The sequence below is a fragment of the Halichoerus grypus genome, chromosome 8 (genome assembly GCF_964656455.1).
Source record: "Halichoerus grypus chromosome 8, mHalGry1.hap1.1, whole genome shotgun sequence".
In the NCBI taxonomy this organism is placed as follows: Eukaryota; Metazoa; Chordata; class Mammalia; order Carnivora; family Phocidae; genus Halichoerus; species Halichoerus grypus.
In genome coordinates, this window is record NC_135719.1 from 82,021,693 (window position 1) to 82,046,669 (window position 24,977).

General features: G+C 54.9%; 5 protein-coding genes across 9 annotated transcripts; 3 read left to right on the top strand and 2 right to left on the bottom strand.

The window, feature by feature from the left end:
• Positions 1 to 473: 473 nt before the first annotated feature.
• DHRS1 (dehydrogenase/reductase 1) lies at positions 474 to 7,039 on the bottom strand. 4 transcript variants are annotated; one of them, XR_013440638.1, is made up of 10 exons: positions 6,793 to 7,035; positions 6,199 to 6,372; positions 4,724 to 4,867; positions 4,491 to 4,570; positions 2,983 to 3,115; positions 2,539 to 2,685; positions 1,930 to 1,999; positions 1,319 to 1,399; positions 857 to 1,127; positions 474 to 731 (listed from the first exon to the last, which is right to left on the bottom strand). XR_013440638.1 is itself a non-coding variant. In XM_078053495.1 (9 exons), exons 2-9 carry the CDS (start codon positions 6,346 to 6,348, stop codon positions 991 to 993), a joined length of 942 nt encoding a protein of 313 aa, XP_077909621.1. In that variant the 5' UTR covers positions 6,349 to 6,372; positions 6,797 to 7,036; the 3' UTR covers positions 733 to 990. The 4 variants fall into 4 exon arrangements, 3 of the variants coding, with proteins under 3 accessions (XP_077909621.1, XP_035970628.1, XP_077909622.1); XM_078053495.1 differs by lacking the exon at positions 474 to 731 and having other exon boundaries at positions 733 to 1,127; positions 6,797 to 7,036; XM_036114735.2 differs by lacking the exon at positions 474 to 731 and having other exon boundaries at positions 733 to 1,127.
• A 59-nt stretch (positions 7,040 to 7,098) lies between these two features.
• Positions 7,099 to 12,513, top strand: NOP9 (NOP9 nucleolar protein). 2 transcript variants are annotated; one of them, XM_036114716.2, is made up of 10 exons: positions 7,099 to 7,446; positions 7,665 to 8,120; positions 8,900 to 9,010; positions 9,253 to 9,394; positions 9,488 to 9,680; positions 10,531 to 10,671; positions 11,056 to 11,181; positions 11,337 to 11,573; positions 11,789 to 11,894; positions 12,237 to 12,513. In XM_036114716.2, the coding sequence occupies exons 1-10, from the start codon at positions 7,200 to 7,202 to the stop codon at positions 12,392 to 12,394; spliced, it is 1,917 nt and encodes a 638-aa protein (XP_035970609.1). In that variant the 5' UTR covers positions 7,099 to 7,199; the 3' UTR covers positions 12,395 to 12,513. The 2 variants fall into 2 exon arrangements, with proteins under 2 accessions (XP_035970609.1, XP_035970610.1); XM_036114717.2 differs by lacking the exon at positions 10,531 to 10,671.
• On the bottom strand, positions 12,498 to 15,342 carry CIDEB (cell death inducing DFFA like effector b). Its single transcript, XM_036114736.2, has 5 exons — positions 15,148 to 15,342; positions 14,693 to 14,837; positions 13,656 to 13,805; positions 13,239 to 13,429; positions 12,498 to 13,073 (listed from the first exon to the last, which is right to left on the bottom strand). The coding sequence occupies exons 1-5, from the start codon at positions 15,186 to 15,188 to the stop codon at positions 12,935 to 12,937; spliced, it is 666 nt and encodes a 221-aa protein (XP_035970629.1). The 5' UTR covers positions 15,189 to 15,342; the 3' UTR covers positions 12,498 to 12,934.
• Positions 15,343 to 17,477: 2,135 nt separating this feature from the next.
• On the top strand, positions 17,478 to 19,541 carry LTB4R2 (leukotriene B4 receptor 2). Its single transcript, XM_036114730.2, has 2 exons — positions 17,478 to 17,595; positions 17,951 to 19,541. The coding sequence occupies exon 2, from the start codon at positions 17,961 to 17,963 to the stop codon at positions 19,035 to 19,037; it is 1,077 nt and encodes a 358-aa protein (XP_035970623.1). The 5' UTR covers positions 17,478 to 17,595; positions 17,951 to 17,960; the 3' UTR covers positions 19,038 to 19,541.
• A 144-nt stretch (positions 19,542 to 19,685) lies between these two features.
• Positions 19,686 to 23,844, top strand: LTB4R (leukotriene B4 receptor). Its single transcript, XM_078053497.1, is given in 4 exon segments — positions 19,686 to 19,826; positions 21,689 to 21,945; positions 22,393 to 22,605; positions 22,608 to 23,844. Coding segments are annotated over 2 exon segments (1,089 nt in total). The 5' UTR covers positions 19,686 to 19,826; positions 21,689 to 21,945; positions 22,393 to 22,535; the 3' UTR covers positions 23,627 to 23,844.
• Positions 23,845 to 24,977: the final 1,133 nt, after the last annotated feature.

Consider the following 24,977-nt stretch of genomic DNA (forward strand, 5'->3'; position numbering starts at 1 on the left):
CCCGGGCTGCCTTGCCTCAGGCTGGGACAGCCCCCAGAGCAGGCCAGGCAGCCCGACAGGGCTCGGGCAGTCAATTCCTCGGGTACCGTCCCGAGAGAAGGAGCCTGCAGCTAGTCTTCTGCCTCTCACCTGGATTTGGACAGTACTGTCCTCCCAGATGCCAGGAAATCATAAACACCGAGGAATCTGCCCTTGCCGCCCTGAGATCAGGCCCAGCTAGAAGGCAGCAGGCATCCCTGAGGAGGTGGTGGACTGTGGGGGCGGGAAAGTACCGCAAGACAGGGCTGGGCCTGCTTCTGGTCGTGGAGGGACCCTGTCCCCCAGTGAGGCGTGGAAACAGGCCTCGTGACCTGAGATGGGCAGCCCTACAGGGAAGAGCAGGAACACGTCTGGAGGAAAGGGGCTTTGTCCTGGCAAGGGAACTCCTTGAGGACCTAAACATTTTTTTTTTTTTTAAAGATTTTATTTATTTATTTGACAGAGAGAGACATAGCGAAAGAGGGAACACAAGCAAGGGGAGTAGGAGAGGGAGAAGCAGGCTTCCCTGCGGAGCAGGGAGCCCGATGTGGGGCTCGATCCCAGGGTCCTGGGATCACGACCTGAGCCGAAGGCAGACGCTTAACGACTGAGCCACCCAGGCGCCCCGAGGACCTAAACATTTTGTGTGTCTTGGCGTCTTTCTCTCAAGCACTTAACACTTTGCTGAGCACACAATCAACAGTCAAAACTCGCTGAAAGAGAAATGAGACTTTTATTAGCCCCCAGGGTGTTTTTCAATACTAAGGCAAAAAGTGAAATGTAGGGGCAAGTAAAATTAAGGCATAAAGGAGGATCCGTAAGGGCCCGCAGGGCTCACCCAGGACGCAGAGTGGAGGCCTTCTCTTCCTCTCAAGGGTATGAGGTAGGCAGGAGAGGCTGCCTTGCTTCACTGAGACAGGCCTTACCACGGAGCCCAAGGGAGGGCAGAGGCATGACATCAGGCCAGGAGGGTTAGAACTTGCTAGCGTAGAGGGTCATAATCCACTTGGGCATACGGAGGAAGCCAGGCAAGTAGGAGGCCAGCCAGCCCAGGCTGGAGCCACGGGAGAGGACCGAGCTCAAAGCCAAGTAGTCTTGCACGGGGCGGCCTGCGGACCACAGGAAGAAGAGGAGGGTTAGGTCTCCATTTCCCACTCCTTAGACACCTCCACCTTGGCCGAAGAGCCTGAGTGGGATGTGAGGGAAGAAGGAATGGGGAGAGAGTGTGGGAGGAGGAGGAGGAGTGAGCAGGCAACGGAGGACAGGAGGTCCAGCTTGGCTGTGTGGCCAGAGCTCTCACCGTCCACATCCTGAAGGCTGTAGCGCCGGGCAAGGTCACAAGATGGCAGCACCTTCCCGCTCAGGCTCAGGACATTGGGATCTGTGGGCACAAACACAGCTGAGAAGGCACAGAAGTGACGCAGTGTGACAAGGTTTGGGCCCAGTGGCACAGGGCACCACTGAGACAGGCTTAGGTGCCCAGAATTATTTGTGTTCCTAGGAAGGTTCTCAGACCTCTGGCTCCCGGCTGCACTTCCTGTAAGCCAGTCCCTGGGCCGCTTTGGGCCTCCAGAAGCCAGAGAAAAGAAGGGCATTTTCCTCAACCATCTCCTGAGCCAGGACTCAGGACTGGATACCACCACCCTGCAGATTCTCCAGGCCCGCCCGCCCTCCCTCTCTCTCTCTTTCTTCTTGTTTTTAATTTATTTGAGAGAGAGAAAGAGAGAGAGTGAGCACACAGAGGGAGAGGGAGAAGCAGACTCCCCACTGAACAGGGAGCCCGATGCGGAGCTCAATCCCAGGACCCTGGGATCATGACCTGAGCCGAAGGCAGACGCTTAACTAAATGAGCCACCTGGGTGCCCCATCTCCAGGCCCTTTCTTGTTACCACCTGCCCCCAACCTCTTTACCTGTTGCCAGAGCCACGACACATTTGCCACTCATTTCTGTGGTCTCCGCAGAGAAGAAATTAGATCTCAACTAAAACACAAGGACAGAGAAGTGAAGGGTTAATCTCCAAGAGAACTGCCCACATTTCTTCCCCACTTTCAGCTCCTATTCCAGGAGAGATAGGCCCTCATCACTGCACCTGCGGGACTCAGAAGGTGCTGGAGCCACTCTTCCCTACATTCAGGTGAGCCCTGTACTCTGGCACCAGGACCCACTGCCTCTCCTAAGTGGAAACATCTTGGAATGTCAACTATGTCTGGACCTCCCAGGCTAGTTCAGTGCAGGGGTCAAGAGCATGGGCTTCGGGGCACGAAGCCTTTCCACTTATGGCATACATGACCTTGAACAAGTTCCTAACGTTTCCAGGTTTCGGTTTTGCCATCTGTAAAATGGAGATAATACCTCCCTTACAGCATAAAAGGGCATAACGTGTGTCCAGTGCTCGGCCCCGCGCCTGCCACAGTAGGCACCGGCGGATTGGCTCTCTGTTGTTGTTACTGTCTTGTCACTGAGGATGGAGAGGCTGAGTCCTCTGCGTCCTCTGCCTCCCTCGCCCTCCCCTTGCCCACCTGCTTCAACAGGGGATCGTCAGTATTGTCGTTTTTCACCACGACCTCCTTCATTAGTTCTGTCTGCACCAATCCTGGCCACAGAGACACGTAGCTGACTCCGTGGCGCCGCAGCTCCCGGGCACAGTCCACAGCCAGCCTGTCGCACTGTAGAAGGACAGAAGGCAGGGTGAGAGCCAGGGCACCTGGCCACATCGCCTTCCTCCCCTACCTTCCCTGCTTCTGCTGGGTACACCCAGCCCCCTAACCCTTCCCGGGAGCCCTGTCTCAGCTGCCTACCTCCCCAGTGCACTGCCTAGTCTGGCCAGCCAAGGGGAGCCCAGGCAGAGGAGCTGTCTATGGAGGGGCAGAGGGGGACGAGTGGACAGGTCGGCCTTACTACTCTGAGCACTGGGAATTCTGTCTCCTGATGCCTCCCTAACCCCCGTGCTCTTGGGTCCTCACCGCAGCTTTGCCCACGCCATAGGGGACACTGAAGAGATACTGCAGCCCCCCAATGGAGGAGATGACCACGATGAGCCCCCGACCAGCTGGAACCATGAGCCGTGCTCCGTACACCGAGCACAAGTAGTGGCCTCTAGAGGGTGGGCAAGGAAGGAGAAGGAATAAATGATGTTCGCCGCTGGCCTGGCTGCTGTAGCCCCGGCAACTGCCTCTGCCTTCTAGTGGCTGGGACAGAAGACAGAAGGCCACATAGGGGCGGCCACAGACCTGGGGAATCCGGGGCTAGAGGCCACTTTTTGAGAGGAACACCAGTAAAACGAACTATCAATGGATGAGTGTAAAGGAAAAACTCAGTTTTCCACCTTTCTATGTAGAGAAAACCCAGTGCACATATACTCGGTAACCAAAAAAACATTTCATTTGCATGGGAAACAGGACCCTCCAAGTGGAAACAAGGAGAAAGAATTATAGTTTCAAAAGGAAAGCCCAATCTAAGGTAATGCAGAGGAAAGGCACAGTAAATGTGTACCTGAATGTGTGTGTGGGGGGAGGTGAGGATGTGCTGCTGGGCTTTCAAGAGGCTCACCAAGTGGCCTTTATTTTGGAAAATTCATCAGGGCTCAGGGGCCAAGGTCTGGACCTCTCTGCTTTATAGGCTCATAACCCTGACTTGAAAGAGATGAGAGTGTGGAGGGCCTTTCCCTTTGGAAGGCTAAGCATGTGGGCATTGCCAATTACCAGTCTTTGGGCTTTCTTTTCTTGCCTCTTAGCTGACCATCGTTCCCTGTCCTCATCATCTTTCTTCTACCTTGGAAATCACAACTGGATTCTAATCCTGCTTCCTTGGGATTGCCACTAGAAGCTGTGGGTGTTCTCAAATGCTTTAGTCACAGATTTTCAGATAACCTCTTAGTTACTCCCACAGGTGGCTGATCACACCCACAGAGTGCAGTTTCTGAGAGGGCACCATCGTTCCAACAATAAAAAAAAAGAGACACAACTGGTGTATCATGCTAGGAGGACTCTACATGCTGTGTTTCATCTCACTCCCATGCCAGATGTATGTGTAACTCTGACATGGGAGTGCCCTGGCCTGCGGATCTGGAGTGAGGATATGGAGGCTAAAATGGCAGGTGCTCACTCTCATTGACCTTCTCTTGATCTAAAACAAAAGAATTTCTTCCTCTAACCATCTTTGCCAATGCCAGCTACAGGCGGTGTGCCTTACTGAGGAAAGGAGGCGCCCTTCTGGGCCATGCATTTGGATGTGCAGAGCAAGGCAGGAGAGAGGACAAGAGCAAGTTCAGACGAAAATTACTGACAGAAACAAGGTAAAACTCAATGTTCCCAGGTACAGATCCCCCTGGATGGAAATTCTCCAGAGGTGTAAGACAAATGGGACAAGAAGGAGAAGAAAGAGATGGGGAGGTCAGAGAGACAAGGAGAGGGCACATGGGGAAAGGTCCAGGCCCACCCAGCCCTTGTGGTGGGACAAAGGGAACACTCACCTGAGTCCAACATTGTTGATATCATCCCAGATGGAGGCAGGGATTTCCCAGAATGCCTTGTTAATGTTCTTCATAATTGCCTGGAAAGCACAGGGACTGTGGTGAGTTGGATGATCTGAAGGCAGGAAGGTATGAGGGGCTGGATAATGAAAGGGACAGTGAGTGGGGATGAGGACTCCAGGGTCAGAGGGGGAGGTTAGGAATGTGGAGCTGGAATCAAGTTTAAAGGGTACCGGGACTCCGGCATAGGCGTTGTTGACCAGCACATCCAGACGCCCCTGCTGTTCCCGATCCACTTGCTCAAACAAGCTTTGCACTTCACTCTCCTGGCTCGAATCACACACCACAGGCACACACTGGCCTCCTCGAGATTGTGCCTGATGAGGGATAGAGGGGTATGAGTTTATAGTCGTCCGTGAGTGTGAGACAGGAGGCAACTCTCTTCAACTCCCAGCTTGGGAGGCTGAGAGGGCAAGAGTAGGAATCAAAGCCAGCAGCTGAGGGAAGACGGTGAGCAATACCGCCCTCTGGTGTCTGTTTGAGGATCTTCAGGAATGCTAGGTCCTTTCCCTACAGACCCAAAAGGACTGGGATTTCAGGTTTAAAATCTACATTTACGGGGCGCCTGAGTGGCTCAGTCATTAGGCGTCTGCCTTCGGCTCGCGTCACGATCCCAGAGTTCTGGGATCAAGCCCCACATCGGGCTCTCTGCTCAGCGGGAAGCCTGTTTCTCCCTCTCACACTCCCCCTGCTTGTGTTCCCTCTCTCGCTGTCTCTCTGTCAAATAAATAAATAAAATCTTTAAAAAAATAAATAAATAAAAATAAAATAAAATCTACATTTACTGAGGCCTACCATGGGCAAGGCATTGTACTCTGCTAGTGGAAGGCAAGGGACAAATAAGGCAGGAGGGCTGCTCCTGAGAAAGGAGTATATCTCTTTTTCCTCGTCCTTGGTCATTCCCATCTCTCATGCTCTGAGCTCCCACCCTTCACCACTCACGTGTAACCCCTACTCAGTCCCAGCCCTCTGACCGTCACCTCACCAACTCTCCCGCCTAGTAACTGACAAACCAAAACTCTCAGCTATGAACTATTTCTACTTTCTGTTCTATCTCACCCGCCATAAATGTGTCCCCATCCTCTAACTTCACAGGAAGAAAAATACCTTATTCAAGACCAATCCTCCTATTCTCCAGATCCATGCTCTGGGTCCTACCCTCTTACCTCCTTGCTTCCTAACTGCTCACCCATGCTCCTAGAGCATTCTGTGTCTGCCTCTGATTTCCTGCTGGGCCCTATCTTTTAAAAGCAGAAGTGACATCTTACTGCTCTCGGTTAACCTCCGTGCTTCATGCAATATCTGGCAAACCAAATATTTAACTGAAATCCAGTAGAAAAGTCAACCATAAGTGTACAGCTCGGTAGAGTCTTGCCTAAAATAGAGAGAAGCACAGGTCCACAACCCTTCAGTTGCAATTCCAAAACCCCTGAAGGTCTCAAACAGAAAGTTTTTTCATAAAACTCAGTGGCAAACTTTGACCTGATCTGAAGTTATTTATGGACTTTATTTATTCTAGTTTGAGTAAATATTCACATTGTGTTGAGAAATATTATGGCTTTAGGTAAGGGATTAGTGGAAGGAGTGGTCAATGGGAAGGGCTACCTCAGGTGTTTTCTGCCCCTGTGGTTCCAGAGGAAGCACCCACCTCCTCAGCAGTGGCCCGCAGGGTGTCCATATGGCGGCCGGTGATGTAAACTGTGGCACCCGCTTGGCAGAGTTGCAAGGCGATGCCGCGGCCAATACCCCTGGAAGCACCAGTCACCACGCACACTTGGCCCTTCATGGGAGCTGCCATGACTCACAGGCAAAAGGCGGGAATCTGTGGAAGCAAAGACTTGCTCTAGGGAAGCCTGCAAACTGTGTATGTGGAAGGGTGATCGGTATAGTGGTAGGAGAGGGAGCCAAGGTTGGGATCCTTTGAGCAAAGAGGAGTTTCAGAGCGGGACAATAGTGCAGGCTGCAGGGTAAGGCTGTTGGTCCTTTTTGGGAGGCGAACGAGTTGGCCATTGCCCCCTGGCTAGGAGCCATCGAGCGACTATGACCCCAGGGGCTCGGTAGGACTGTCCAGGGACTCTGAAAGAGGCTGACCGGGTGGGGTTCTGGCGCGGCAGGCCCTCACGGCGGGTCCACGCAGGCTGCTGGGCTATCAGGAGCTCTGGCCTCTGGCCTGGCCCTGTCGGGGGTGAGCGCGAGGCCCAGGGACCCTGAGTCCTCAGTAGTGGGAGCTCGCGCCCCTTACCTGCCTGCCACCCGTGCGGTCTTGGAGTCCCGGCGCCGTCTAGCTCGCAAAGTCCTTGGACTTCGAGAACTTCAATTCCGGCCGCGGGGGCAGGATGGGGTGAGTGCAATTGAGTCACAGTGTGAGGCTGGGGAGGCAGTCTGCGTTCTGGTCCGGGGTCAGCGGGGAGCGTGGAGGACAGGGTCTGCGCTGATCCTCAGCTGGGACAGGGACTAAGGAGTGTAGGCGGGGCGACCGGGGAGGAGGTGCGCTGCCGCTCGGCTAGGGGCCGTCGCGGAACTATGACGTAATGCTGCGTCCCGAGCGCGCCGGCGTTTCTAGACTCCATCCGGTCCCTGCGCGCGCCTGGCTGCTTGTTCGCCTGTGGCTGGGGAAGCTTTGGCGGACGGGCACGGGCTTTAGCATCCATGGGGCTGGGTCCGCGCTCCCCGCACAAGGCGGGGCGCCGGTTCCCAGCAGGTGGCAAACGAGGGCGCGGGGCCAAGGGGTCGGGGCGCCCCCCACCAGGCCGCCGGCGGCCACCCTGCCCGCCTCCCGACCGGAGCTCGGAGCCGGCCCTAGATGCGCACCCTCACCTGAGCCCCGAAGCTCTGGGGTATTTCCGCCGGGCGCTGTCCGCGCTGAAAGAGGCTCCCGAGACCGGAGAAGAACGAGGTGGGGAGCAACCGCAGGGCGGGACTAAGAGGGATTCGTTGGGCATAAATTCCAGGACAGGCAGGGAAATTTTCATGGGTCTGCAGGGCGTAGGGACTTAGTCTCGTCTCCCATATCCTCTTCATCGCTCCCCCCTCTCTCCCTCACTCGGTTAACTGATGGAACATAACCTTATTCTCTTCTCAGTCTCTAAAATATTTCTTTTCTTGTCTATCCAGAACTGATGGTGCACAATGTTTTGAAGGAAGTGGAGGCTCAGGCCCTGGCCTTGGCCACAAACAAGACTGGCAGTGAGATTATGCAGGAACTGTTGGGATTCAGTCCCCTGAAACCGCTGTGTCGAGTCTGGGCTGCTTTGCGCTCCAGCTTGCGCTCTGTGGCCTGTCATCGATGCGGGGTGCATGTATTGCAAAGTGCTTTGCTGCAGCTGCCTCGATTGCTGGGGAGCCCGGCAGAGAAAGAGGAGGACGTGGAGGAGGAGGAGAATGGCAAGGATGGTCCCTTGGAGACCCTGGAGGAGCTGGTTTTGGGACTAGCCTCTGAGGTGTGTGATGATTTTCTTTTCTACTCTGGAGACACACATGGCAGCTTCGTGGTCAGAACTCTGCTGCAGGTGTTGGGAGGGACTCTGCTGGAGTCTGAGAGAGCCAGGCACCGTGGCTCTCAGTCACCTGGTAAGTACTACAAGATAGGGAAGTGGACCTAGAAGAGAGGAGAGTTTGGGAAGTCCAGAAGGAAAGAGTAAGCAGAAGAGTAATTCCTCATGACTTTGAAGAATTAGCAGAGAAATGAGGACAAGGCTTAACAAACCAAAGATTAGTGCAGAGGCCCAGAGGTGAGGATGTGTCAGTGTGTTTGAGGGACAGCTAGTAGAATGGGCCAGGGGGAAGAGGTGATTCATTTGAGCAATGGATGTCAATTTTTTTTTAACCACAACTTACAGAATTTTTTTTTTTTAAACATCACCGAACCTGCCTATGTGTATGTATACAGATATTGGACTCAAAACAGAACTTCGAGAGACGATATTCTTAATATATGCAGTCCACTTTGATATTTTCTTCTCTGGTTTATTTTATTCTGTTCTATTCCATTGAAAAAGGCCTGGTTAAGATCCACTAAAATGATTTCATGATGCACTCATAGGCAGTGACCTACATTTTGAAAAACTCTGGGAAATAAGGTTAGAGAGTTTAGATGAGGCCTGATTTTGGAATACCTTGAATTCCTGACTGAGAGTTTGGCCTGTCTCCTATGGACCACTGGGAAGCTGGTTGAAATTTCTTAGAAAAATTAAAACAGAAACATAGTCTCAGTTCAGTCATCCAGATGAGAAGAGATATTCATGCGTGTTCTGCATCTCCAAGCTGAATCCTTGATCATCTATGGAATCATTCTCCCTCTTGAATGGTAGTTTGTGATCCCAGCACTGCACATGTTTTTGATCTTTCAGATGCACAAAGGGCACCAGCTCGGGAGTGTAAGCCAACTGATTTTGAGGTCCCTGAAACTTTCTTGAATTGCCTTCAGGACCTGAGCTCTTGCTTTCTGAAGGACATTGCCGGTGAGGAGGGTGATAGAAGGAGGGTCTAGGACCATTTTTCTGGAGGTGATTGTCATTATGCAAAGCTCTTACTTAGATCAGTCATATTCCTCTTCAAATCTGATCTGGTTTGATATTGCAAAGACTCTGTATAGAGCCTTTATGTCCATAGTCCCTGGTACCTTATTGCTTGAGGTTTGAGGTTGTACAGGTTGTCTGGATTTTGGAAGAGCTGCTTTGATTATTTCTGCTCTCTCCCACAGTATTTATCACTGACAAGATCTCCAGCTTCTGCCTTCAAGTGGCCTTACAAATCTTACACCGCAAACTGCCCCAGTTTTGTGCTCATCTCTGCAATGCTGTGATCAGCTATCTGAGTAGCCGCAACTCCTCAGCAGATGGCAGGTACGGTCAAGCTGTGTGAAGTGAATGAAGTGATGTGGGTATTTTAGATGAAGTAGAATAAAGGCTGCCTGATCACGTTCTCCTTGTCCCTAGCCCCCTGCTGCTATTTCTGCGGGATCAGACGAGCTCCAGACTCCTGGAGCAGGTCCTGCTGGTGTTGGAGCCCCTGAGGCTCCAGAGCCTCTTTGAGGATCACTTCCAAGGGCAGCTGCAGGCCCTGGCTGCACACCCTATTGCCAACTTCCCTTTGCAGCGTTTACTGGATGCTATTACTACCACTGAGCTGGTGAGTTGAGAATGGGGCTAGATCTCTTTCTGTACTCTGTTGTTTCTGCTAGTTCTTGTTCATTGGGCCTTATTTTATTGTGTGCCTGCCTCGGTGTCTCTGACAGTGTGCTGGCCATTCCCCTTGAAAGGTTATTCCTGGGGGTTTCTCAGAGCTTAGGACAAAAGTGCCTTCTTCCCAGAAAGGATTTTTGTTAGCTTCTCAGGTGTCTGGCAGGAGACTGGCTTGATCCAGATTTGCAGCTTGAGGTTCCATGGTCCATTCAGACTCTGGGTACTTAGCTACAAATCTGTGTGAGTGCTGGGGCTATTGCTGTAGCTTCTTTTTGCCTTTGCTGCTTAGCACCAAGGCATGCTTGCCTGTGATCTCATGGGTTGGGAGTTGGGGTAAGAAGGGCGGATTTAATTCTAGTATCCCTTTTTTTTTTTTTTTTTTTTTTTTAAAGATTTTATTTATTTATTCATGAGAGACAGAGAGAGAGAGAGAGAGAGAGGCAGAGGGAGAAGCAGGCTCCCAAGGAGCAGGGAGCCTGATGCGGGACTCGATCCCAGGACCCTGAGATCATGACCTGAGCCGAAGGCAGATGCTTAACCATCTGAGCCACCCAGGCGCCCATCTAGTATCCCTTTATCTTGAGAGTGTGGCCATTTAAAGTACCCTGCTCCCCGCAAGTGAGGCGGCACCTCTAGAACTGTCCCCTGGTCCTGGACTTTATGTGGCCAAACCAAAACCCTGATATTGGCAATGCTTATCTAGCGTTTTTAGTTGTTTTCAGTAGGAAGATTTCTCTGAATAACTTAGTCCACTGTTACAGAATGCCAAAGATTCTTCATTCTGTGTCTCTCCTCAGCTGTCCCCTGTGTTTGAGGAGCTGAGCCCTGCCCTGGAAGCTGTGCTGGCTCAAGGTCACCCAGGGGTGGTCATTGCCCTGGTGGGGGCATGCCGCAGAGTTGGGGCCCACCAAGCCCAGGTCCTGCAGCTGTTGTTGGAGGTGATATTACCCGCCACCCGTTTATGCTCTCAGTTCAAATTCTACCAGTTAGGACTTCTCTGACCTTCGGTGGTTGTATCTCTGGACTCGAAGAGGTCTCATGCCCGAGGAGTTCGCAGATACAGGGAGAAATGACACCAAACCCATCTCCTAGCCCTGGAATGAAAATTGTCTCCCAGGACTAAGAGAGCAGTTTATTTAAGGACTAAATGTTTATTCAACCCCTGTCATGTGTATAGAGGCTGGGGATACAGCAAGGCAGAGGAGATCCTGCCCTTGTGCCCCTTACACTCTCACATCTCCTGAATGCTTTCCCTTGTCTAGAGAGTCGGGGTTAGGGATGAGGTAGTTCTCAGATTCATCATGTTTTGTCCTCTCCTGTAGGCATTCCACTGTGCAGAGCCCTCTTCCCGGCAAGTGGCCTGTGTGCCTCTCTTTGCCACTTTGATGGCTTATGAGGTGTACTACGGACTGCTGGAGGAGGAGGGGGCAGTGCTTGCAGAGCACCAGGTGAGGTAGGAGAGGGGCCAAGCCAGTGACTAGTTGAGGGCCAGGGTTTAAAAAGTCCTTCACCCTTGTGGTGAGGGCGGTGAGGTCTCTGGCTTCATCCAGGCAGAGGTGCAGTTTGGTGGCTGCCTCCTAACGCCCTCTCTCTGTCCTTCCAGGTGGACATGGCCATGGCCAGGGCCCTGGGGGACGTGACAGTCCTGGGGTCTCTCCTGCTCCAGCATCTGTTGCATTTCTCTAGTCCTGGTATTATACTTCAAAGTCTGGGTGCTTTGACAGGACCACAACTTCTGACTCTAGCCCAGAGCCCTGCTGGCTCGCACGTGCTCGATGCCATCCTGACCAGCCCCTCCGTGACGCGCAAGCAGCGCCGCCGTGTGCTGAAGACCCTAAAGGTTCTAGTTTCTGCTTTGATGCCCCCACCAACATCCATTTAAGAGAACATGAGCTTGCCCTGGTACTGTCCTTCAGAGTCAAAGAGAGAATATGTAGTTCCCAGATTCTCTTGACTCCACCTATAAACTTTGGAAACTTCACTTCACCCTTGCCCTCCCCAGCACACCTTTTGTGGATTGCCCTAGGGGGACCTACCTTGCCTGTCTCACTGCAGGGACAATATGTGGCTCTGGCCTGTAGTCGCCATGGCAGCCGTGTACTAGATGCCATCTGGAGTGGAGCAGCCTTGGGGGCCCGGAAGGAAATTGCTGCTGAGCTGGGTGAGTATCGGCACCTCTCTCTGACCTTTCCAAACTTCCCTCACTTCAGATGGCTGGGTGGCTGGAGAGGGTACTTAAATTCAGCAGAGACTTCGGTTCTAAAGGATGGTGTTGGCCATGGGTTCTTAGCAGTCTGCTCTCCTCCCCTTCTCCTCTGCTGATTATGCAGCGCTGTGCTCCCACCCCGCCCCTAGCTTCTCCTCTTTGGAGAGTGAGGTATTCATGATCCCGAGACCAACTCAGGGCCCAGGGAAAATGGAAGGGCTTTCACTCAGGGGGAGTCCCTTTGAGCATGGTGGGTGACTGCATGATGATACTGAATATGAGTGTTTCCATTTGCAGGGGAGCGGAACCAGGAGCTGATAAGAGACCCTTTTGGCCACCATGTGGCTCGAAACGTGGCCCTGACTACTTTCCTGAAGCGCCGAGAGGCTTGGGAACAGCAGCAGGGGGCAGTAGCCAAGAGGAGGCGGGCTTTGAACTCAATACTTGAAGACTGAGGCCTTTGGATCTGGGACTGGGTGTTGATGGGGGAGGGGTAAAGGGCATACCTGTCCTGTCCCCTTTGTAGTTTAAGTTGGAGTCAGAAGTCTTAATAATAAATATTTTTATATTTTTATTGGAAATGTTTTTGTTATTTTGGGGAGAAGGGTATAAAGAAATCGAGACAAAGTCAAAGAGGGCTGAATTCAGTGCATTGGGAAGCTTAGGGACAGGAGGAGGTGCAAAGAATCTAGATGGAGCAATGATCAGGGTGGAATTGAGATGCTTCGGGATGGGCTTGTGGCCTTTCAGGGTAAGTGGGAGGCCGGAAAGCTGGCTGGGAAGGGAACAGCATTCTTCAGGAAAGGGTATAGGCTAGGGCTGGAAGGCGTTATGCTGATGGGGCCTGTAACAATGGGGTCAGAAGACAGTGGGGGAAATCAGGTGAGTCATCTCATCTACACTGTCCTCACATCTCTAAAGCCGATGCCCTCACAGTCCTCACAGTATGTCTCTTGCAATGAGTCTAGGGGCAGAAAGCAGCTCAGAGCCCCTTCTCAGTAGGGATGGAGGCGACCCTGCCGCTGCCAGTGCCACTGCTCGGCCCCTTCCGCTACATGGCGAAGGCTGGAGGCAATTCCCAGCAGCATATGGCCCAGGCCTTGCAGCAGTGCAGAGGTCCAACGGAGGAGCTCCCTGAAGGGCAGAGACAAGATGGAGTCGGATGGGTGGGGGAACCTGGGAGGAAGCCATCGAGGGGGTTTTCCACAAGGGAGAGCTAATGGGGTAGGTGAGTGCAGAAGGAATGAGGGGGGCTGCAACTGTAGGGGGATGGGGAAACATGACCTGTTGGTCTCTGACCTGAGTACTTTCTTTGGGCCGAGTCCTTGAAAGTCACAACTCATGGAGTAGAGCCCGTAGAATGTGGCTTTGATATTGAGGCTGCCAAAGAGGTCTCGAGGGTTTTGCTTGTATACGTCGAAGGTGATGCGGGCGATGTCCTTGCTGTGCTTGGGCTTCTCCCGGCCCAGGCCATATGACAGCATGCCACTCTGTAGGGCACTTCCATCAGTGCAGTGCACCCTCCCACCCAGGCACCCACCACTATTCCCCATCAGCACTAGGTCAGACCCACTCTTGCCTGGACCATTTGTCCCCTATAAGGTGTCCTTGGCAACTCCTCTCCTCTCCCAGTGTGTCTGCCCCCAAGATCATGGTTGGGCTAGAGAAGCTCGAGAGAGACTGGTGGCCGACGACAGCCCCACTGTGGCCTCTCACCCTGCTGGGGCTCCAGCTCTGCCCGCACTCCAGCACCATCAGGCATGTGTCATCCTCCAAAAGCTGGAAGAAGTCCTCACTCTCCACAGCGGTCCCATCCTCCTCCAGCACCAGTGTTAGCATCCCTCTCAGCAGCAGGGCCTCCAGTGCCTGCCCAGCCACAGGAAGCAGGAGGGAAGGGGCAGAGCTTAGCCATGCCCCTCCCTCCCCAGCTACCCCACATCCATTGGTTGGCCCTAGATGCTGGCTGATACCCCAACTCTACTTCCTGGAAAATTGCCATCCCTTCAAATGGCTCCAGCGCTCGGTGTTCTTCAGTTGCTGGGGGACCCTCACTAAGGGCTGACTTCTTTTCCTCTTTGCTCCTATGTCATTGTCCACGTCACTGTCTTCTCCCCTGTACCCCTTTGAACCATTCCTACTGGCTTGTAATTGAAAACCTCGCTTGCTTCTGTTGAGGTCCATCCTTCGGTCTTATCTCCAGTGTCCTACCTCACTGTCCCCACCCTCAGAGAGTCCTCCAGAACTGTTTTCAGTAATAAGGATGCTTAACTTTTTTGAGTCTTCATTAGTGTCAGGCATCTATGTAGTACTTTACATACATTGTCCTCTTTGACTGATTTCAACAACTCTAGGAGGAAGGTGTGTCATTATTCCCTTTCTGTGGATGAAGAAACTGAAGTTTTGATAGACTGAACAACTTCCTACAGTTTGACACTAGCAAACCAGCAAGTCCTGATAGAATCAGGACTTGAACTTGATTTGTCATACAAATCGACACTCCATACTGACTTCTGAATGCCATCCCTCCAACCCTCCCTATCTACTCCTTCCTCTACCCCCTGGAAAAGAAATGAATCGACCTAAATACAGCATTGGTCATTGGGCTGACCGTCCCCCTCCCCCCCGTCTTTAGCCCTTAGAGGGAGGGGCAGCCATGTAACTAACCTCAGACTTTCTGTTCACTCCAAGTTCTCACTCTTCTCTAGCGCCCTGGCTGCCCCTGCAATAGGAACTTAGGGATTTGGCTCACTTACCTTGTCTAGCAGTTCCTGGCGGGTGGCAGCTGTCAGACCTTTCCGGGTGGTCCGCTTGTGATCACAGACTCGGAAAGGTCGCTGGGGTGGTGGAGCTGAAGTCCAGACTTTCCGGCCAAACTCAGAGCTCATATTGGATACCGACCTGGTAGTTGGCAAGAAAGGTCAAGAACTGAGGAGTTTGGTGACTGCAGTGGGGATGACTGGGGGTGGGGTGCTTGGAGAGTTAGGGAGGGATCTAGGTTTGGAGATCAGAGTAGCCTAGGGAGAGAGGGAGAGACCACGGAGGAGGGGTGGTCAGTGGTGATTCCATAGCTGGACAAGCCCACTGTGGAAAGTTGGGGCGGGGAAGGGAAGGGGTACGTTAGTCTCTGAGTCTCCTAGGGGCTGAGTGGAATTTTGTTGCCGTGCACTATCCTCAGTGTTGGAGGGTAGAGAGGAGGGTTAGAAATCACCTGAGCAGACCGCTGGGGTTTAGGGATGAGAGGTACTCCATGGTGGAGGGAAGGAGCAGGAGGAGAGTTGCCTCTCCCAGTGAGTTCTAGGCTGGGTGGTTCTCTGCTGTGCTGGGGCCGAAGTGGTGGTGTTTTCTGTTACAGAGCTGGGATCTCAGCCCCAGTGAGGTGGGGGATGAGTCACCCCGGACTCTGGCCCCGCCTGCCAGGCCGGTAAGAAGGGCAAAGTCCAAGGGGAGGGAAAGCGGAGGGGCCTAGATGGGATCGTGGAGGAGGGATTGAGGCCCAGAGTTGCCGCAAAAGTCACAGAAGCTTGGGGGTGTGTGTGTGTGTGTCTCTGGTGGCGGTGTGTGCTGAGGATAAATGGGAACGGTGTAAGAGGATGGGATGTGATCTCTGGTCTTTTTCTTTCTACAGAGAGAATTTCTAGGGATAGTTTCGGGCTCCCATCCTTGAGAAGTTGCATTATATGGGATTTGCACTGGACTTGCCGCCACCTACTGTGAAAGCCACAAACTGCAGCTTTAGGAAAAGGGAGGCCAGGCTGAGGGTGGGATTGTGGGCAGGGCTTGGACACAATGAGGGGTAAGGCAGAGTGCCAGGGTGGGCGGTGAGGGGAGGATGGATCCTGCTGCACGGATCCAGGATTACCAGGATCCTGGCAGGGACCATGGCCTTCCTGCTTCCCTGCTTCTTCCTCCCTGATCTAGGGGAGGAACCGGCTTCGTTCTCCAGAACTGCTCGCTTTAGCCACACTGGATTGGTCACTTTCTCTCTCACCTTTCTCTTTTGGCCACTTAATGGGCACGAAGGAGATGTGAAGGGGGGTGTGTCCTTTGAAGACACTGAGACTAGCTTTTGGTACCCTGAGTCTGCTCTGATTTCAGCGACAGTTGTGGTGGACATTTGTCTGGAAGCTCAGATCTCACTAAGGCTGAACCCGTCACATGAGTGTGAATCTCTGCTTTCCTGCCTCGGTGTCCGAAGCTGTGGCAGCCCACTAAGACCCCTGACAAGAACAGGCTGCAAATGTGTATAATACCTCTGGGACAGCCCTCAGACCATGGGGAATACAAGCTGGGCACCAGTGTCCCAGTCTTCTGTCTTTCTGGAAGGTGTTCTGTGTAATTCTGAGAGCTTCCTGATCCCTACTGAAGAGACCCAACAACATACTCTTCCTGGCTCTCTTTTTCCCTCTTCTGCCCTGCTCCCTCACTCCTGCTTCCAGAGCTGACCTGCCAGATGCAGGATTACCTGTACCCAAGCCCTTAATTCAGGCTGTGCTTTGGAAGTAACCCAAACTGAGACAATACTGGTGTCCTGGCTCCTTGGGAGCCTCCAGTTCCAGCTGTTGACTGGACAGGGATCTTTCCCCTTACCTCCACCTTTTCAGTGTACTGGGTCCCCCTAGAATTTCTTCATTTCCAGGCTTTGCCTGACTTCTTCACCCAGAGAAGCCTTCTTGTCGGTATGTCTCTACCAATGCACCGATTCTTTTCTTCTTATCTTGTATCCTGGTGCAGCTCGGTAGTAGGGTCTCTTGGAGGTTGTGTGTTATGATTCCTCAAGGAGGGTATAAGCTGGGGCGTCTGGGTGGCTCAGTTGTTAAGCGTCTGCCTTTGGCTCAGGTCATGATCTCAGGGTCCTGGGATCGAGCCCTGCATCGGACTCCCTGCTCAATGGGAAGCCTGCTTCTCTCTCTCCCACTCCCCCTGCTTGTGTTCCCTCTCTCGCTGTGTCTCGCTCTCTGTCAAATAAATAAATAAAATCTTTAAAAAAAAAAAGGAGGGTATAAGCCCCTTGTACCTCCATGCATCTTCCAGAACTCAGCACCGTGACTGGAGGCTGTCAATGACAGCCCAGTGAGAGCCCCCCCCCCGGAGGGGGGAACAACTGGGGCAGGGCCTAAGGTAAGAGATAAGAGGAGCAGGTAGGAAACTGAGGGAAAAGGGGGCTCAGCTGGATCAGAAGTCTGGAAATGGGCCAAGATAGAGCAACTGGGGAAATGAGTAGTTTGGGTCACCTTCTCTGCTGAGTGCCGGCCAGGGAAGCCTGAGAGCATATAACAGGCGGGTGGCAGGGATGGGACAACTGGGGCCAGAACTGGGGGGAGGCATGAGTGCAGATGCAGGACCCAGAGTCAGGACTCAGCAGTGTCCCTACTCACCTACATGATCTGGGAACCTCATCTGTACCCTGCAGCTTATCCTGTTTCCTAGGGAGGCGGACTCTCACACGCCTGGGCCTGTTAGTGATGGGAAAGAGTAAAGTGCCGGAGGGGCCCCAGTGAGAGGCCAGAGAAGAGCCCCACCTTGTCCCTCCCCATTCTCGTCTCACACTGCAAACCTGACAGGCACAGGGCATGAGTAGGCACCTCTCTCACTGCTGCTGTGCCTTTCAGCTTCCCAGGCTCCTCGTGGCCCCACCATCCTTCTAGCTCCCGGCTGGGTAAGTAGCTCTGCTCATCCACGCTGACTTCCCACCACTCACGTTGCGCTGAGGTAGAAGGAATGGGGCTGGGCAAAGGAGGGGCCCAGCTAAAGGGGGTGGAGATGGAGGTCGTGAGAGTGGGAACCAGGAGTCAGGCCTGGGGAGGTCAGCTGACTGACCGCAGGGCATTTGGGTTCCAAGAAGTAGTGTTTGAGTTGGGGCTAGGGTCCGCCAAGAAGTAGTGTTTGAGTCAAGGCTCCGAGACGGAGGGCAGGGAGGTGGGAGGAGACAGAGTCCCTAAATGCCTTCTATGGCCCTTTCCGTCTCCCCCCACCCCGTCCCCGCCCCCCTCCCCCCCCCCCCCCCCCGGTAGGCGCAGAAGAATGTCGGCCTGCTACCGGCCCCCGGGGAACGAGACGCTGCTGAGCTGGAAGGCCTCGCGGGTCACGGGCACGGCCTTCCTACTGCTGGCGGCGCTGCTGGGGCTGCCCGGCAATGGCTTCGTCGTGTGGAGCTTGGCGGGCTGGCGGCCCGCACGGGGGCGACCGCTGGCGGCCACGCTCGTGCTGCACCTGGCGCTGGCCGACGGCGCGGTGCTGCTGCTCACGCCTCTCTTCGTGGCCTTCCTGGCGGGGCAGACGTGGCCGCTGGGCCAGGCGGGCTGCAAGGCCGTGTACTACGCGTGCGCGCTCAGCATGTACGCCAGCGTCCTGCTCACCAGCCTGCTCAGCCTGCAGCGCTGCCTGGCCGTCACCCGGCCGTTCCTGGCGCCCTGGCTGCGCAGTCCGGCCCTGGCCCGCCGCCTGCTGCTGGCCGTCTGGCTGGCCGCGCTGCTGCTCGCCGCCCCGGCCGCCGTCTACCGGCACGTGTGGGGAGACCGCGTGTGCCAGCTGTGCCACCCGTCGCCGGCCCACGCCGCCGCCCACCTGAGCCTGGAGACGCTGACGGCCTTCGTGCTCCCCTTCGGGCTGGTGCTCGGCTGCTACGGCCTGACGCTGGCGCGGCTGCGGGGCGCCCGCTGGGGCGCCGGGCGGCACGGGACGCGGGTGGGCCGGCTGGTGAGCGCCATCGTGCTCGCCTTCGGCTTGCTCTGGGCCCCCTACCACGCGGTCAATATTCTGCAGGTGGCGGCCGCGCTGGCTCCGCCCGGAGGGGCCCTGGCGAGGCTGGGCGGGGCGGGCCAGGCGGCGCGGGCTGGAACTACCGCTTTGGCCTTCTTCAGCTCCAGCGTCAACCCGGTGCTCTACGTCTTCACCGCCGGTGATCTGCTGCCCCGGGCAGGCCCCGGCTTCCTCACGCGGCTCTTTGAGGGCTCGGGAGAGGCCCGAGGGGGCGGCCGCTCTAGGGAGGGGACCATGGAGCTCCGAGCTACCCCTCGGCTCAAAGTCGTGGCGCAGGGCCAGGGCGATGGAGACCCCGGGGGCGGGGTGAAGAAGGACAGTCAGGGATGGGAACCTTGACACCAAACCCTACAACCGGGCCTGCCTCTTCCCTGTCCCCTTCCATCGTCCCTCCCCCAGAACTCAGGGAACCACTCTGGAGCGTTTGGGGACCCTTCTCTGGCCACAGTTTGGATCTTTCTGGGCAGAATTATTATACCCCTGGGGCAGGCCCAGGTACCTCCAAACAGAGGGACTGCAAGCGGTGATGGTACTGTGTGCTTGCAGGTTGGCATGTGCCTCTGTGCCAGAGCTGCTGACTTGCTGCCAAGAGCTACTGTGAAATACACTGGCGGCGGGGGGGAGGGGGGGGGCATTACATGATGGTGTAAGCATGCCCCCACTGGTAGTTCATCATGCCTGAGTTGTACCGAAGCCACCTGGTTCTCTCCTGGGTCAGCCCAAGGCTGGACACTGCCAGCCTTCAGTGGCATCTTGACTTGTCCTCCCCAGCCCAGGTGGCCTGGGTCCCCCAGGCCAACCTATTGAACCACTCTGGAAATAAAGGGAGAAAGAGGAAGGAAAGGTATGGGTGCTTGAATGAGGGATGGGGATGGGATCCATTCTCTGGGGTCTGCAAGAGCCGAGTGGAGAAAAACCTGGCTCTGGAAGGGGAAAGACAACCTGTGGTGTTTGAAAGGAAAGTTTTCCTGTCTTGCGGTTGGTATAGCGGGGGAAGGAGCCCTGGGCGTCAGATTTGTCTTCCCCTCTGAATCCAACTCTTCCCCCAAAGGTCAACTGACTCAAAAAGGAGCCCAGGAGCAGGCACATGCTCACCCCTGGGGACGTTTGGGGCTTGGAGCTGAGCAGGTATGGGGAATGGTGTGGATGGCTGGAGGACAGGAAGAATTTTTCAGGGAGGCGCCCCCTCTCCTTTGTCTCCTTTTTCTTTCTGCCAAATCTTGACTCCTCCCAAGACTGCTAGCTGTTGCTCAGCACCCTCCAGTACTTCTTGGCCTCCATCTTTTGGAGTCTGTCCATCTCTAGGTCCTAAAGCTGTTCTGGATCCTGACACTTTTGAGTTTGAGGATGTAGGATAGGATTCTTTATTAGAGGGTGTCCACGTGCACACACATGTGGTCACTAGTGTGACCGACTCGTCCTGGTTTGCCCAAGGCTTTCCCAGTTTTAGTGCTGAACATCTCTTGTCCCAGTCCTCTCAGTCCCTGGCAAACTTTGATGGCCGTTTATGTGAGTGCTCCCTTGGGACCATCACCCCAGGTTCTGCATTAGTGACTGTTTACACCACCCAGGCCAAGGCCAAGAAACAACAGGAAATTCAGTCCTCAGGGTCACGCCAGGGCCACCCAAACTGGGGCGGATTTGGGGAGCAGGAAGTATGCTTAGAGTATCTAGTCTGGGGTGGAGGAAGAAAGGCCTTGAGAGACATGGAGGTGGGGAGTAGTTTGGGAGAGGAAGCAAAGACAACCCAGCTTCTGCCAGAAGGAGCCTCTGGTTGACCCTGGAGCTCTGAGCCAGAACCTTCTCCCCAAACCCGACGGCAGGGGCTTCTTCCTGTTCTCATGTGCCGGGGCAGAGGCTCCCTTACTCTCTTCCATAGTCCCCGTCTCACAACATCTGTGGTCAGAAAGCCCTTCCTCAACTCTGCCTTCTTGCTGCGGTTTCAGCCCATTTCTTTGCATCACATCCTCTGCCTCACAGCCGCTGGGTCTGCTCTGCGCTGGCCTTTTCTCAAAGCAGAAGGGTAAGGGACCTCAGTGAGCACCATCACATGCCACATCTTCCCTGACAAGTGACAGAGTTGGCAGGGAAGCAGGAAGGCTCACGGTCAGACTGAAGGAAAGACTTCTCAGATCTCAGCCCCTGCAGGAGACGTCACGGGGGGAGACTGCCCTCCCTCCAGGAAGGGAGAAGAGTGACCACTTGGGGAGGCTGTTCCTGTCTGCATGTTCCTGGTTGCCCCCCCCGGCAGGGCAGTTATGAGGCATCACTGCCCCCACCTCTTCTCCCTGGGCTCAGGCTCGGCCTTTTCTGTGGGTCTGAGGTGGGACTGGACAGCCGACCATGGGAAGGTAGGAGAGAGAGGGGGCCGACCTCTTTGCCCAGTGCCCAGATCTTAAATCCAAATTCATGTGGCAGGCAAGCCACACAGGCGAGTGTAAGGCAAGTGGCTGGGGAAGGGCGGAGAAACTGGCATTCTGTGCGATACTAAGGAGGTCCTTTGGACTTTGGCTTCTGCCAAAGGGAAGGGAGAACTGACTGACCTAGAGCTGAAGCAACCCTTTTAAATGAGGGAATAGATTTGGGTGCTGAAAGAGGGCCCTCCCCCTCCAACTCCACTCATGGCTTGAATCCAAGCCAAAGACAGGGTGCTGTCCTCTTTAAGTCCTGATGTTACCTAAACCCAAACCCATGACCTAGCCACAGGTCTAACCTACACTTCCTATTAATCTAAAAATCTACATTATCTACACAACGTATAAAGATACCCAACATTCTGGCCTCTCCATCTGAGCCCATTTTCCTTCTCTGGCTTCCCTCCTTCCTTCTCCTGTATGACAGTTTATTACTCTGTCCAATTCTCCAGTCTAGACCTGCATCTGAGGCCACACCCCAGCATACTCACTCCCCTCACCCCCCTTTCCTCTCATTGCACCTTCCTGGGCTCTTCTCATCTGGTCCCACCCATGAGAAGCCTTCCTCCCTGCTAGGCTCTTCTGGAACACAAAGACTATCCCCCCCCCCCTCCCGTGAAGGGAGGGCTAGGAGTTTCAGCCCCACCCTCAGGAAGATGTGCCTTCCCCCTCCTCTGCTTCTTGGTACTTCCTCTCTGGCGGACTTAGCTGACAGCACCCAGACCTGGCGCTGGGACCCTGGAACTGGGGCTGACCTGGGGATAGGCTGCGCCACTCTGCCCTGACCTTGGGATTGGCACCAGCTTCCGGCCGGTACCTGGCAAAGCCTGGAAGTAAGTATCCTGGGAGCAGGGGAGGTAGGGATGGGGCAGGATACAACTGTGAGAGAAGATGCAAAGGAACTTCCAAAGAAAGCCTGACCAGTGGTAAAAGGACCGGGGAGGACTTGTTCTTGTCTCCTATCCACAAACTCCTCCCCATCCCTGTTATTCCTGCTGCGCCCTGGGCAGCTCTGAAGAGAGTCAGTAGATGACTGGAGGAAGTCGACGGGACTGAGGGGGCTAAGGGCCTGGCAGGTGACAGAGGAGCTAGGCCTTTGAGGGGTGCAGCTTTGGTAAGGAAGGCCCCCCTCCCCCATTTGGTTCTGGGTCTCAGAAGGGAAGGAGGCAGAAAGGGTATGGAAATACTGCTGCTGCTGTAGCTCTGTATTTGGCAATTGGGTCTGTGGGCAGGAAGGAGCCCCATGGTCCAGTTAGAAACCGGTCTTTGTGCTCTGCCAGATCCCCTGAAGCCAGGTCCGTTGGTGAAAGGGTGAAGGCGGTATCCTGCAGAGGTGCATCTCCTGCTGCGGATCTTGGAGACGGACCAGAGTGCTCAGGCTAGCTGTGTCCAGGGCGGCAGGAAGCCTCGGCCCCCTACCCTCATGCCTGTGTTCGCCCTCACTCTCCAGGTCCTTGCAGTGGCCACGGACACTACATCTGGGGCAGTACCTCCTCACTAGGGGTCATGTTCATCGTTCCGTTGACTATCGTCATACTGTCAGTGGCGCTGGCTGTGGGGCTTCCCGGCAACAGCTTTGTGGTGTGGAGCATCCTGGTGAGGATGCGGAAGCGCTCCGTCACGGCCTTGCTGGTGCTGAACCTGGCCCTGGCGGACTTGGCTGTCTTGCTCACTGCCCCCTTTTTCCTGTACTCTGTGGCGCGCCGCACCTGGGTGTTTGGGCTGGTTGGCTGCCGCCTGTTTCACTATACCTGCGGAGTCAGCATGTACGCCAGCGTCCTGCTGATCATGGCCATGAGTCTGGACCGCTCGCTGGCCGTGGCCCTCCCCTTTGTGTCCCAGAAGTTTCGTACCAAGGCCGTTGCCTGGTGGGTGCTAGCAAGCATCTGGGTGATGTCCCTTCTGCTGGCCACACCCGTCATCATGTACCGCACCCTGACGAAACAGAACAACCAGACCCTGTGCTTCCCGACGTACTCCAGCGAACGAGTCAAGGCATTCCATCTGCTCTTCGAGGCCTTTACCGGCTTCCTGCTGCCCTTCCTGCTGGTGGTGGCCAGCTATTCGGACATCAGGCGCAGGCTGCGGGCCCGGCGCTTCCGCCGCAGCCGCCGCACCGGCCGCCTGGTGGCGCTCATCATCCTGGCCTTCGCCGCCTTCTGGCTGCCCTACCACGCGGTGAACCTGGCCGAGGCGGGCCGGGCCCTGGCGGGCAGGGAGCTGGGGCCGGGGCCGGGGCGGATGGGAGACCCGCTGCTGCTGGCGCGCCACGTGTTCATCGCGCTGGCCTTCCTGAGCAGCAGCGTGAACCCCGTGCTGTACGCGTGCGCCGGCGGCGGCCTGCTGCGCTCGGCCGGCGTGGGCTTCGTCGCCAAGCTGTTGGAGGGCACCGGTTCCGAGGCGTCCAGCGCGCGCCGCGGGGACACCCTGGGCCAGACGGTGAGGGGCGCCCCCGCCCCTTCCGAGCCCGGCCCCTCCGAGAGCCTCGCGGACTCCATCGACGCTCTGCAGTGAAGCGAACTGAACTAGGCCTGGGGGTTGCTGGTGGAAGGACTCTGGCTGTCCTCGCGGCGGAATGCTCCCCACGTTGGCCTGACCCAGTTTACCCCGAGGCGGAGGCGGAGGAGAACGCGAGGAGGGTGGAGCGGAAGAGGAGGGAGGGGTGGGGCAGGTAAGGGCAGAGGGAAAGCCCGGAGCAGCTTTGCAATTAAAACTGGTCTCACGTTGGGTCAGCCCTGTGTGTGCGGCGCGTGCATTAGGGGCGAGAGGCGTGCTCCTGGGCGCTCTTGCGGCGGTGGGGGGGTGGGGTCCTTCTCAACAGTTGAGAGGCACATCCTTTAGTTTCCCGTGATTTTCAGTTTGGGAAGGGACACAAAAGATACAGAACCCAGAACCCCCTCTCCTGCCCCATTCTGAGGCAGGTGCTCTGCAGGTCATACTTAGAACAACACAGGGCTACAGACCCCTGAAGGAGCTGACCAAGGAAGACCACTCATGTGGGCTTATCACTCCAGACTCCCTGAATCAGCAGATGTTTTGAGTACACTTAGCACTGCTGTGGGACCTCTACCCTGAAGCTTGTGATAGGTATCACTGTTACCATGACTCCAACTTCCTGCTACTCATCTTTGCCCTTTCAGTGGGCAATGTTCTAGGGCACTGCCTTCCTTCCCTCCATCTCCCAAGGAGGTCTCCCTTGAAAACAAAGTCATCAGGTCTTGGGCCCTGGAATTCTGCAGGTCAGCTTTCTGCCAGCACCCAAAATACACTCTGATGCCCTCTGTGACCCTGGTCACTCTTACGAAATTAAGATTCCCACAAATGAGAGGGTTAAGTCATTCTTTCTGAGGGATGACTGTTTTAGAGAGCCTCAGACTGGCTCTGTTCCAACAGCATTTTAGGAGGATGGTAGCAGAAGTGGCTGCGGAGTACTTTTTGAATCTCTCCCATAAAGAAAGAGCAACTAGGAGAAAAACCAAGAATCCATGTGCAACATCTGTAACAAACCTAGGGTGTCAAGATATCGCTCACAGACCCCCAAATTTGAGCAACTAGGAATGAACCAGGGATGCTTTAAGACCCCCATAATATCAGCACCTGCACAGGAGGATGCAGAAGGAAGCAAGGGGGCATCTGAGGGACCTGAGAACAAGAGAATCCCAAAACTGTCTACAGGTCTTGGCTGGAAAGCATGGGTCAATCTGACAGCAGCAGCTGAAAAGAGGGAGGGACCCGACAGATCATTTCCCAGGCCTCTCGCACCCATGCTGCCTAGGAAGCACAGAGTAGGTGCTTACTTAGTGTTTATGGAATGAATAAAGGTCAAATGACATTTTCCTAGCCATTCCTTCCCAATATTTGTGGG

Coding starts and splice junctions, on each gene's coding strand:
- DHRS1 (XM_078053495.1), bottom strand. CDS start 6,348: ATGGCAGCTCCCATGAAGGGCCAAGTGTGCGTGGTGACTGGTGCTTCC. Junction 4,571..4,723: donor ACGCCTATGCCGGAGTCCCG/GTACCCTTTAAA, acceptor TGTGCTTTCCAG/GCAATTATGAAGAACATTAA. Junction 1,128..1,318: donor CAGCCTTCAGGATGTGGACG/GTGAGAGCTCTG, acceptor TGTGGTCCGCAG/GCCGCCCCGTGCAAGACTAC.
- CIDEB (XM_036114736.2), bottom strand. CDS start 15,188: ATGGAGTACCTCTCATCCCTAAACCCCAGCGGTCTGCTCAG. Junction 14,838..15,147: donor AACCCCAGCGGTCTGCTCAG/GTGATTTCTAAC, acceptor GCCAACTACCAG/GTCGGTATCCAATATGAGCT. Junction 13,074..13,238: donor GGCCCAAAGAAAGTACTCAG/GTCAGAGACCAA, acceptor TCTGCCCTTCAG/GGAGCTCCTCCGTTGGACCT.
- NOP9 (XM_036114716.2), top strand. CDS start 7,200: ATGGGGCTGGGTCCGCGCTCCCCGCACAAGGCGGGGCGCCGGTTCCCA. Junction 7,447..7,664: donor CGAGACCGGAGAAGAACGAG/GTGGGGAGCAAC, acceptor TTGTCTATCCAG/AACTGATGGTGCACAATGTT. Junction 8,121..8,899: donor CCGTGGCTCTCAGTCACCTG/GTAAGTACTACA, acceptor TTGATCTTTCAG/ATGCACAAAGGGCACCAGCT.
- LTB4R2 (XM_036114730.2), top strand. CDS start 17,961: ATGTCGGCCTGCTACCGGCCCCCGGGGAACGAGACGCTGCTGAGCTGG.